This window comes from Macrobrachium rosenbergii, chromosome 59 (assembly GCF_040412425.1).
Source record: "Macrobrachium rosenbergii isolate ZJJX-2024 chromosome 59, ASM4041242v1, whole genome shotgun sequence".
Classification (NCBI taxonomy): domain Eukaryota; kingdom Metazoa; phylum Arthropoda; class Malacostraca; order Decapoda; family Palaemonidae; genus Macrobrachium; species Macrobrachium rosenbergii.
The window spans coordinates 10,378,919-10,392,076 of record NC_089799.1 but is presented as its reverse complement, the minus strand read 5'-3'; the positions used below and the strand labels follow the sequence as shown (position 1 = coordinate 10,392,076).

General features: G+C 40.9%; 1 protein-coding gene across 4 annotated transcripts in view; it reads right to left on the bottom strand.

The window, feature by feature from the left end:
* Positions 1-494: 494 nt before the first annotated feature.
* The window catches only part of LOC136837369 (uncharacterized), a 53,197-nt gene continuing 40,533 nt past the window's right edge, over positions 495-13,158 (bottom strand). For 3 of the 4 annotated variants that reach the window (XR_010852669.1, XM_067102124.1, XM_067102126.1), the window contains exon 20: positions 495-2,233. Coding sequence is in view for 2 of the 4 variants with exons in the window: in XM_067102124.1 (XP_066958225.1) it covers positions 1,658-2,233 (576 nt within the window). In the remaining 2 variants the exon portion in view is untranslated. Of the gene's footprint in view, positions 2,247-13,158 lie in introns of all 4 variants that reach the window. The other variant, XM_067102125.1, reaches the window with a different exon arrangement.

Below are 13,158 nucleotides of genomic sequence, written 5' to 3'. Positions count from 1 at the left end.
CTCACTACCTCACTTAACAGTTTTCATGAAAAGTAATGCAACTGGTTGAGACATAGTTGGGGATCCAGAGGGCACATGCATTGTGAGAATACTCTTCTTGTATAGACTAAAGAATAAGAGGTCTTGGGAATATTTGGGATGTGAATACTAGCAAATACATGAATGATGGGTTTGTATGAAAACTTTTGCTGTAAAAGCTTAGCTTTTCTTTTATTTTGTGAAGAGCATGTCCTTTATGTACAAACATACACAAGTCAGGAATGACATCCTGTCATGAGAGAACTTGTTGGCATAAGAGGTTCTGCCCTTGTTAGGGTTCTTGTGGTATCCATACAGAATTGGGATCAACCATATATTTATCATCAGTAGCCAGAGAAGAATTTCATCCAGCTGCACATGCTCTAAACTTTTTACTTTGTGTATAAAATAAGCTGATCTTGGTAATCCATAAATGCCCACAGCAAGCACTATGATGGATGAAAATAAAGGGCAACTATGATATAATTTTTCATGAACAACACATTTTTAACAGGAAATAGCACAAACTAACATAATACACAAAAACTATTACTAATACGAGTAGTACTGTATATACAACTAGCATAATGTTTGCACATTATAGACATTTTAATCATATATTTCTTGATTTATAAATCTCTATCATGTACATATACTAATTTTATATACAAATTGAGTAGCTTAATGCTTACACATTACGGGCATTTTGAAATGATTTATAAATTATCATGTACATACACATACACTGATTGTTATTATGTTATTATTTTGTACTTTAGTATTTCATTTGCCTCCACTATGAAAGACAATTAGAGTTGTGAATATGAAACATTTAAGTGTCCTGAGTAGTATACAAATCAGCAAGTGTTGACCGGAATCTTGTACTCTTCATTCACATGGTTTTAAAAATTTCTCCTCTATTTAACTGTAACCATGTGTCATACCAAAACTATTTTAATACCTGACAGACATGCTTTATTTGGAGAGGTGTAACTTAGAAGTCATGCAATTGCACAAGTTGATACGTATCAAAACTAATAATTAGCATTACAAGTATAAGTACTGCACTCACTCTTTAAAAAATATAAAATGCATGAAATGCCATAATATTTTCATGTACATTTTGTATTGGGTTTAAACTGGTATAGAAAGCAAAATAATGATTAGGCATTTTCCAAATGCACTTTAAATGAATGAATATTAAGGGCATCACATAGTTTGGCTGGTAATGATAAGTTTTTCTTTTACCATAGCTAATAAACTTATCTGCTTCATCAAAAGTATACACAAGTCTATAGTGAAATACCATATGCACACACAGTATCTTGTAAAATGTTGACAGTTCACAAATTTTTATAGTTACTTACCACTGTTGGAAATGCCATGCTTCTTGTTTACTATATCTAAACAAAAATTTTCATCAAACATTCAGTGCACTATATCACAGTCCAGTTAATCCTATTGTCTTAAAATAGTATCTCTGCATTGTTTAGAGCTGTAGCTCAATACCATTTGTGTATATTTAACACCACTTCCAAATTAGCACTGACATTGGTAAAATGTCTTCACACTTGATAATTTCAAAAGAATACATATTGATCGTGGGCACATTGCTCATGTATATTCAGATGGCTTAAGTTCATTTATTCTGTTCTTGTTTTATTTCGCACTTTCTAACTTGCATGGGCAAATACAAATGCTGGGGTTCACTTTGTCCTTCATTTGTACTTACATACTCATGTCTGGCTGTGTTGGAAGTGCAGTTGTTACTTGTCATGTTTATGTAAGTGTGAACTTCCTTGAGTCCTGTTATATTGAAGACTCCTTTGTCACATGATGTAGAATCCATATTCATATAAGTACTGTCTGTTTCATCTGCAGCTATAATGACAACTTGGTTTTCACTGTCATTGTTATTTTCATAGTACAGAGTTCCAGAGGTAACACAATGAGAGGAAGAGCAGGTTACATCTCTTCTATCCACTAGTTGTCTGTTAGGTGACAGGTGCCGATAATGATGGTCACTGATGTCCACATGTCCTCTGTTATTTTCTGTCGCTTCAGGAAAACTGCCCCATCCAAAATTTTTATTTGTAGATGACAATCTTGGCCAACAGAACATCATCAAACAGATCAAAAACAACAGGAGTATCAACAACACAATGGAACAGGCCGCTGCCACTATGCTTGTCGTGTCATCATCTTGATTAATCATCTGAAGTTAAAGACTGATTTTGTGGATATTTGAATTAGGATGGACTAAAATGCGATGTTATAACAGTCTTCATCAATCCTTTAAACCCCTGCACATGAATACCTTTGTGGCCAAAATGATCATCTTTGCAAGAATATACTTAAGAGTACTTCTCTCTGTAGTGCAGTCCTTATGAGTTTCTTAAATCAGGGAATTAAACAGTTCATGTGTTGGGCCTTGAAAACTGCTTTTTCAAGAAATAAAAGAATATTCTAGGTAATGACCTAAATTATGTTTTTTATACATTTAATGATATACAATACAGACTAATCAAATTTGGTGACTTTGTAATAAATAAAATTTTACCAAAAATTTAACACTACAATTTAAAGGTTCATTAATATACATAAAGGCCAAAGATACTATTTACATTAAATCACAAGAAATTGGTAATCAGTATAATATGCTTTGGAAAAAGAATAATAAATATGCTTGACACTGCATTTTTGTGTCCTTGGAATAGTTGTGTTTCAAGGATTCTTAATTATTGCTCATTACAGCCATTGTAGTGTACAGTGTACTCTACACAGCAAGTTTTACTTTGGTCAACATTTAAAATTGCAGTTTATGCATGCATCCTTTGTTGCCCTTGGATGCTGTGTCTCTTGTCTCTTTGCACCGAATCAGTGGCAATATCATGCTAGTTAAAGATGTTTAGCTTGTGATGTCCTTTCACTTTGGTGTATATCTAACCATTATACACACAGTTTATTCCAAATGTACTGTGTTGTTGGCTCTTTATCCATATATGCTTACTCCAGTATTAAGTCAAGTATCTTGACACTGAATAAGGCACATGTTAAAAGGCAATATATGAAAGTTTTGTATCTTCCCCTTAATGCATTTTCTTTGGCACACAAAGTGTATAAGTAATAAATATTTTTCATGATGGGGTGTTGTTCCAAAATATGCATTTAACCAGTTATTACATTCTTGGGCGTTATTAAAGCTCTTGATGTTATTTCAACATACACTGAAGAAACTTTTCCTTGAGCTTAAGGTAGAGACCCAAGATAATTTTACAAATGAAGTTGCAGAGAGATGTGTGTAGCAGCTGAAAAAGTGCTTTGGTCTACAAAAAATAGAAATCTGATAATTCCTGCCCTAGGGTTCCTAAACTCTTTAAGAAAAGGACAGCTAGCCCTATACCTGGTTACTCAGTGTGGGGTTCCGATCAAGAAGATACATTTCAGTCGCTCCCTCCCAGGTCACCTAGGGCAGTCAAGATGCCTAGCCCTCTCCAGAAAGGTCTGCCTCAAGTGCCTGGGCCTCTTCCTCCTCCTCCTCCTACACAGGAAGTGTCTGCTCCTTTGGCTTCATCCTCACCTTCCCAGGAGTCTAGTGTGCTGGAAGAGAAGCTAGAAAAGGTAGTCTGCAAAGTCCTTGGTATTCCTGGGGGTCAAGAAGTTGTTCCTACTCAACTCCTGGACGATCTTGGCACGGAACCGATTCTTTCTGGTGAAGAGGAAGGTCCCGTTGCCTCAGTGCCTTCTTCTCATTACGCTTCTCTACTCAACTTTCTGCTGCAGTCGTACCCTCAACATTTTCAGCCAACAGCCCCCTCTTCCCTGACTTCCACGTTGCGTCTGAGAAAACAATGTCCTGACACTTCCCTTCCCAAATTAGTACTCTCCACCACCTCCAAGAAAGCATTAAAGGAGGTAGAGGCTTGGTTGGAAGCTAAGAGATCCTCAGGTAAATCGTCGTTTGCGTACCCTCCTTCAAAGCTGTCGAAAAGGAGGCAAAATTATTACAGCACAGGAACTTCTCCTTCACTGGGCTCTGCAATTTCAGCACAAGGGGACTTTGGCTCCTTGTGGACCCCTTCAAGACGCATTTCCTTTGAGGCGGCCAAGACCTCCTTTTCTGCCCTGGATGTAGAACATTTTTTCCAAGAACCTCTACAAGCTCCTAGAGATTGTCAGCTTTCTCAATTGGTCAATGGGAGCTGTTTTTAAACAGGTTGAGCAGGCTAATGTCGCAGAGAAGGCGTCTTGGAGAGAATCACGGATTCCTTTCCTGCACCCGACATTGCTATCCATGATGTGGCAGGCGAACTTTCCTCCCCCTTTCGCCATGGCCACTCTAAAGAAGAGGAGACTTGGTGCTCTTTCTTATCTAAGGCTGTGACTTCTTCACAGAAGACAGCGTTGATGTTCGCACCTTTTGACAAGGAAGGCCTTTTCCCAGAAGCAGTAGTGAAAGACGTCCTTTCAGCCATGGATAAGAGGGTGTCGTCACACATCCTGTCTATGTCTTTCACCAAACCGAGGCCTGCTCCCGCTCCTTTGACCAAGATGGTATCTCCTCTTAACAGACATCCGTTTCGTAACTCCAGGCCCAAACCCCAACCTCAGGTCCCGCTCCAACTCCAGGGGTCAAGTTCTCCTCGAAGCCACAAGGTCGTCCTGCCAGTAAGTAGGAACCCTGTCCTCCATGCGCCGGTGGGGGCCAGACTCAGCCTCTTTTAGGAGGAATGGAGAGACATAGGTGCAGATCAGTGGGTAGTGCAAGTGCTCCAGCTAGGCTACCGCCTTCCGTTCGCCCAACCTCCTCCTCTCTCCACTTCTCCCATTTCCTTGACAGCATACTCAGGAGGCTCAGTCAAGTTTTCGACCCCTAGAGACAGAAGTCCAGTCTCTCTTAGGAAAATGGTCATCGAAGAAGTACAGGACGTGTCAACCCCAGGTTTCTACAAACGCCTGTTTGTAGTCCCAAAGTCATCAGGGGTTGGAGGCCAGTTCTCGACATAAAGCGCTCTCAATCTGTACTTAGTGAAAACCAAATTTTTCCATGGAAACGAACTGCTCCGTTCTTCAGGCTCTAACTCGAGGGGATTGGATGGTGACCCTCGACATGGAAGATGCCTATTTCCACATTCCAGTACATCAAGACTCCAGGAGGTATCTTCGGTTCGTTTTCAAGGACAAAGTTCATCAGTTCCGGGCCCTCTGCTTCGGCCTGTCGACAGCCCCACAGGTGTTCACCAGGATTCTCGCCCCGATAGGTCATTGGGTCCACCTGGAGGGAGTTCGGATCTCCTTGTACCTCCACGACTGGCTACTCTGTTCATCATCAAGGGACCGCTGCATGGAGGACCTTCACAGAACCCTAAGGTTAGCTTGAGACTTAGGGATTCTGATAAACACGGAAAAGTCGAGCTTAATTCCTTCGCAGAGGATTCTTTATTTGGGGATGACTCTGGACAGTCTAGCTTTCGGGCTTTCTGTCCCCCCCAAAGGGTTTCCTCCTGCCTTCAGGCGGTGGAGAAGTTTCTCCTCCTGGACAGTTGCTCCGCCCGTCAGTGGATGGCTCTCCTGGGAACTCTGTCGTCAGTGGAGCAATTCGTCAAGTTAGGTCGTCTGCACATGAGACCCTTACAGTTTTTCCTCAAGGGCTCTTGGGACAGAAGAACTCAAATGGACTCCACAATCTTCAACATTCCCCCCAACGTCAAGAGGCATCTTCTTTGGTGGAAATCACCGGAAAGACTTTTGGAGGGTCTAGATCTCCTCCCAAGACAACCATCTCTGCAGATGTTCTCAGGAGCGTCCAATGTTGGGTGGGGAGCACATCTAGGCAACCTCAGGACGTCAGGAGTTTGGTCGAACGAACAGAAGCAGCTCACATAAACGCCAGGAACTGTTGGCCATTCCTCGCTCTCCAGGACACTTTCGACCCACATCTCAGGCCAAGCAGTCGCTGTTCATGCCGACAACTCGGCGGCTCTAGCAAACACATTCGGAAACAGGAAGGTACCCATTCCTTCTCCCCTGTTCAAAACTGCGAGGGGCCTTCTTCTGTGGGGACAGCAACAGGGTGGTCCTGTTCCTCAGTTTGTGCAGGAAAGCTGAACATTCTGGCGGACCAACTCAGCCGTCGGAACCAGACTCTCCCTACCAAGTGGACCCTGCACCCACAAGTGTGCCTAGATCTGTGGAGATTTGTAGGCACTCCGCAATAGATCTCTTCGCTACCTCCAAGAACCATCGTCTCTCAGTGTTCTGCTCGCCAGTTCCAGACCCACTGACTCACTTGGTGGACGCCATGCTCCTAGACTGGACGAACCTGTTTGCCTATGCCTTTCCTCCTTTCAGGCTCATCAGAATGTCGAACTAATCCTCATTGCCCCATTCTGGCCAAGGAAGGAGTGGTTCCCGGACCTGCTAGATCTCCTGATAGACTTCCCAAGGCTTCTTCCTCAAGGAAGTCGCTTCTCCAGACAACCCCACCTAATGAGTTCCACCAGGATTGTCCACTCTCGCTCTGACAGGCTTCAGACTGTCAGGAAGCTCATCAGAGCGCGAGTTTTCAAGCAAGGCTGCAGAGGCTATTGCGAGGTGCAGAAGGGAATCCTCTAGCAATTTATACCAATCCAAGTGGACAGTCTTCAGGACTTGGTGTAGAAAAAATAGTATCTCCTCTTCTTCGACGTCTATAACTCAACTTGCCGATTTTTTCATTTACTTAAGGGATTCAAGAAAATTGATGCCATCAACCATCAAAGGGTACAGAGCCATGCTGTCCTCCGTCTTCTACCATAGGGGGTTAGACCTGTCGAATAACTGAGACTTGTCAGACCTCCTCAAGTCCTTAGACACAGCTAAGACCCCAAAACCTTCCCTTGCCTGGAATTTAGATGTACTTTTGAGGTGGTTGATGTCTCCAAGGTACGAACCTTTAGAAGAACTTTCTCTTAGAGATCTCACTAAGAAATCCCTTTTTCTGGTTAACTTAGCAACGGCAAAGATGGTTAGTGAAATACAGGCCATTGACAAGGAAGTGGGTTCTTCACAAGGTAATGCTGTTTGTTCTTTCACCTTGAATTTTCTGGCCATGAACGAGTCTCCTTCCAACCCTTGGCCTCAGTCCTTTACCATTCAGAACCTCTCCGAAGTGGCTGGCCCTCAAGAATCGGAGGCTTCTTTGTGCCCTGTTAGAGCTATCAACGCTTACTTAGCCAGAACGGCCAACATCAGAGGAGGTTCCTCTAACCTTTGGTGTTCAGTGAAAGACCCAACCAGGCCTTTATCCAAAAATGCCCTTGCTTTCTTCGTCAAGGAACTCATTTTAGAGGCGCACAAACACATTAACGAAGAGGACGCACGCCTAGTCAAGTCTCACATTCATGAAGTGCGCTCAATAACAACTTCAGTGGCTTTCCGTCTTAATAAGTCACTTTCGCAGATCACACAGAGAACCTTCTGGAGGTCGAAATCAGTGTTTGCGTCTCACTACCTTAGGAAGGTCGAAGTTGCGTATCAGGACCTGTTTGCGTTAGGTCCTGTATCTGTAGTTGGCTTGGTTTTAGGGGGAACACACTAGGGGGGGTAGATTCTTTATCTTACACTCCCCTTGTGGTTTTATGGTTGCTGAGTTAAAGGGAAGCTGGGGGTGCTCAGTTCACCTGGAGTACCGTCCATTCTAGTTTAGCTGCTGAGGGTATAGAGAAGGGGGATGGATTTAACTGGTTTTAGGTTAGGCGGTGAGGCCCGTTTTCAGTCTGGTTGCTTTCCAATTGCTCAGGGCAAGAGCAAAGGAAAGTCACCTGTCTTAGTCAATGGTGTACTTCCCTGACTGCTTGGGTTGTTATGGAGCAGAAGTAGCTAGCAGTGCTTACGCCCAATGCCTCTGCAGGTAGTGGAGCTTCAACCAGCAGCAGTACCTCCCTGCAAAAGCCCATCCACCAGGTAAGGTGACTCCTACCTTTTTGTTGGTAGGAATCCATAGGATGCCCATGTTTAGAGTTTGTCCCTTTTTTATAATGTGTCACCTTTCGATAACTGATAAGAGGTCTGGTTAAACAAATCATTTATAACTAACTAACCTCATCCCCTGCCCTTCCACCTTAAATGTGGAATCAGCTTTTACAGTGTTTTGGTAAGTCATTATAATGAAAATGACATTTTTATGATAAAATGATGTTTCATTATACTTACCAAAACACTGTAACTTAAAACCTCTCCTCCCGCGAGGGGGGCGTTATCTCAGGCTGTCACTAATTGTGTATGCGAGATTGAAACTGACCTGGTGTACTGGGTATGTCGCCTTCCCCCACGGCATCCGGTGGGGTTGGGTCTCCCGCCAATTGTATCAGCGTTCCAAACAAAGTTTGAACATTTATATCTCGGACGTGTCGAATTTTAAGAGATAAAAGCTTTTACAGTGTTTTGGTAAGTATAATGAAACATCATTTTATCATAAAAATGTCATTTTTAAGTAGGAGTATCCTTCAGTGTGAGCTGGAATTGGTCGTTGAAACTTGATAACAAGGTAACTGACTGTTAGTAGGGTGGGTGATTGGGGGAAACCATCTGTGTCTGCAAGCCCTTTTCTTGAACCATCGTCAAGTGAGGACGTCTTGCTGCACTCCTGCTGGCTGCCAAGTTGAAACTTGGTTTGAACCTTTGGATGTTTGGTAAATTTTCTAAAGATATGGATCTACATTAGAAAAGTGGCCCACAGAGATGTGAAGGACTTAAGTAAATGTGTGCATGCTTCATTTCATCTGTGTCCATAGATTCCCAGTAAAACTGGTCTTTTTGTAGGGGTAGGATCACAGTCATCACCTTCATTGTGAGTATGCAAGCTGGTCTCCTTTGCAGTGGAGAAGGTTTGGGAAAACAAGAAAGAAGACTGAAAAAGTGTTTGTGTTGTCTTTAAGAGGAACTACTCCCCCACCCTTTGACACCATCAAATCTTTTCAGATCTTTTCCGCTCCCTCAACCACCATATTGGCTGCTCTGGAAACAACGATGTTGGTTGAATGCCAATGGAAGGTATGGCCTTCTCTCCTTATTCAGGAAGATCTACTTTTGCTGCATTCCTGGACCATTTAGCTTAGGCTAAATAGTAGGATGTGGTGTATTGTTGCTGCACTGCTGAGGATCTCTACCCTGTTTATCTTCCAGTAGCATTCTTGGTGGAGATACCTATGCAACACCAGCCATGGCTGGGGCTCCTTTGATATCCACTCTCTTCACCACAAGAAGTTCCCCTGTACCATTAGTGGAGAGTAAGATACACGCAAGGAATAAGATGAAGTGCAGGGGCACTACTTTCTCCTCCTCATCTTACACCCCTCTTCCTATCATAGCAAGTAGTAGTAGTAGTCCTTGAAGCCTTTTCACAAAAGGTCTCATGGATCATCCATTAAGTGCTTTCTGTTGGTGGCAGTGGTTGTTCACCTGCTGGTGTCATGTCTACCAAGAGTCTTCCTGAGACTTTCTGAACTGGAGGACTGCCCCAGACGCCTACCCCTGTTACTCCTGTCCCTCTACCGAGGAACAAAGGGTAGAGTCAGCATTACCCTGTCATTTGGTGTCATAACAGTCTAATGATCGTTTTCATGCAGACAGGGTTCTCATGCAATGATCTGCATAAATTTAAAGATAAAAGTCAGAAAGCTTTAAAATGAAATTAAAATCATAAGATTGCAGAAAATTAAATTATTGTATCTGAAGTCTGCTATCATACAAATATACTCTGTTTAGAAGTCCAGCCCCCTTGATGAACTTTAAGAATAATAGTAGAGTTGAAATTCACTTCCTCTTCTAGATGTGGGAGAGAAGGTATTTACTATCTTGATGTCAACATTCCACAGAAAAAATGCCTCTAGTCACCTACACTTGGCCACTTGACCATCAAATGTTCAACAGGCAAATGGATCAAACAATCTTCACAAAAAGCCTACTGTTTATCCTTCACCAAAAAACAATGGGCTAGTCAAAAGCTTAGCCAATTTTAGCTGGCTTGTGACTGTATCTCCACAAAAGAGCTGATCTGTTAACATAAAGCATTTTCTGGTTGTCGTTAACCATACTTTATATTTTATTAAGATTTGATCTCCTGCAAGTTGAATGAGTAAATGAAACACGAAATTTAGGCTTTAAGGCCAAACAAGGCATCACTTTCAACCATTCAGTGCTTAAGACAGTGAAAAGGAGGCATTGGAAAACATGGTAAAGAAATCCAGAAAAAAAACGCCCTTTACTAATGCCTGCAGTCCACCATGAAGTGCACTGACAGCATAGCCCCCAACTTCCTATGCTCACAAAGAGGCAAGGTTTGCTAGTTTTAGCTGGAAACTTTCCATAAATGTTATGTTAAGGACTATCGTACATTTAATGTTAAAAGCTTATATTAATATTTATATTTTGATATACGACTAGCAACCCAAGTTTTCATGAGAGATAGCCTATCAATTTACCCTGCAATTTGGATATCCTCCCCCAACCATGCGCACACACACACAAACACTAAATTTTTTAATCCAAGTATATAATACAACACCCTGAAATAAGCTCAGAATTGGTCTCAGGAATTTGTGTAACTGGGATTTAAACAATGAATGATGCTCTCGTACATGATTTATAACAGCGAGCATGCCAGATGAACAAATCCAATGACATGTCTCTTCTATGCTGGATGTCAGATATCCAGTTTAGCCTCAGATATAACTTCGAAAAGTCTGGATTCAATTCACGATGTGGGACTAAGAATATGCAATGGAGCTTTTAAATATTCCCCTAACTCTTTTATAAAAATTGAAAGTGGGAACCACCTCTAATTCTTCATCGTGACTCAGGAATAATGCATAGCGCAGTCAAAATACAGGCAATTCACCAACAAAAAACTTTTTGTTCGAAGAGATAAATATATAAATACACATAATCACTTGCCACCTTTCCCATTTAGACCCAGCACTCTGAGTGAGGCAACAAAAATAAATATAAAAATTTCCTCCAATAACAGAACTACTTCCTCCTTGGACTTTTTGTAAGATAAGAACATGTACACATAAAATATTCACCTAAAAACTAGACATAAACCCCTGAACATCCTAAACAACATACAATAGAGCATATAAAGGTTCATACTATTCAATATATTCTGACAGGACCAAATCTTAGTCAGATGTGGGATTTGCAGCCATATCACCCAACAAAAAAATTTCCTTCATCTAAAAATTATTCTTTTTTCCACTGTAGAATAATGTGCAATAGCACCATTAAAGTGAGTAAAGTTATTCCATCACCAGATTTAAAATTTTCAGCCACTAAAATAGTGTTACTGTATAGAAACCATTCAAAATTATGAAAAAATTACCCACGTAGGTATTTAAGGAAGCCAATAAAGTACCCAAAGCTGCAACTACAGTACTATGAAAAGATCGCACATACACTGTATTCCTATTAATGATTGTATACCACCTCTAAAACCCACTATGATCAATAAATAGCAGAACACTGTATATGGAATGAAGAACAAAGAGTAACACATTAAAACAGATCAAGCCTAGTGATGTATACGGAATTCATTACAGTATGTCAAAAGGAAGGGCATACAAGTAATACTGACTCATCTTTGAACTGGTCACTTTGGTATGAGTCATGGATAATATATAGATGAATAATTCATGATCCAATCCGTATATGTAGAGAATGGTCTGGCTCATGATACCTGATGAATAATCCACATTATCCAATTCTTATACTGTACATATGTGGAGAATGTAGAATACAGTAACACTAACAGTCAAATATTTTTTTTGTCAAAATTTTGGAAACAAACCCAAGAAATTTTGTCAGAATCTCCATTTCTCAATTATCCCAATTATGAAATTATCATAATACAATAAGCAAAATCTACTGTATTTTTAATAAAGACAAATCCTTCGAGACCTAAATAAATGAGCACAATGGTCTGGTTAAACTACCTAATAAAAAAAGTTCTGCAGTACACTGTAAAAGTAATAATCTCATTTAAATTGTATATCAATAGCCTCTTCTGAAATTCTGGCTACACTCTAGTTACCATCTAAGCCTCTGTTGCCTAAAAGAAAGCAGCCTCTCAGCTCCTTGAGACAAGGGTATTAGACCAGGTGGCCATTACATATACAGTACAGTACTCATTTTCCCATCCATCAAGTAACTATGGGTCAACTATGTATGGCCAATATAAAGACTGAATATTATACATAAACCCCATTTCTTTAGCATCCTATAGTATTGTATTTCCAAGAATGTTGGTTCAAAGACCTACTTCATGTCACTGTTCCTGCCACGGGCTTGATTTTGAAATGCAGAGAAAGAAAATGCTTTGATACAGTGGTAATTCTCCTAAGACACAACAATCAGTATGCCATATCTCCAAGTAGTATCATAAGCCTCTTTAAATGAAGGGGAACGCAGCACTCACTCACTGTCTGTCTGTCTGTCTGTCTGTCTGTCTGTCTGTCTGTCTGTCTGTCTGTCTGTCTGTCTGTCTGTCTGTCTGTCTGTCTGTCTGTCTGTCTGTCTGTCTGTCTGTCTGTCTGTCTGTCTGTCTGTCTGTCTGTCTGTCTGTCTGTCTGTCTGTCTGTCTGAATTTTCCTTGTAAGGACTTTACCATTCTTTTGGACAAATGGCATGTCTACTCTGATTAAAAGTTTTCAGACCTGTACTGTAAGTTTTATTTCTGATGTGTTTACACTCCTTTCAATTTTTCATTTTTGGAGGATGTCTGCACTTCTATCAGCACAGCTCCTTTGCCTAATGAGGATATTTTTGGCCCTCCAACTTAACATATACAGTACTAGCACCATATAGACTTCAAAGTTAAGTTAAGTATATCTTAGTTTAACCAGACCACTGAGCTGATTAACAGCTCTCCTAGGGCTGGCCCGAAGGATTAGATTTATTTTTACGTCGGTTGAGAACCAATTGGTTACCTAGCAACGGGACAAAGACATCACAAACTGCTGTTTTGGTCATTCCTTAGTCTCAAAGTCAGAAATTTATCAAAAAGTATGTTCAAACTCCCCTGGTATGAATTTTACTTCAAGCATTTTCTTTCTATTTTTTTAATGATTAATTTTCTATAGGGAACAAATGTTGTCTTATCAC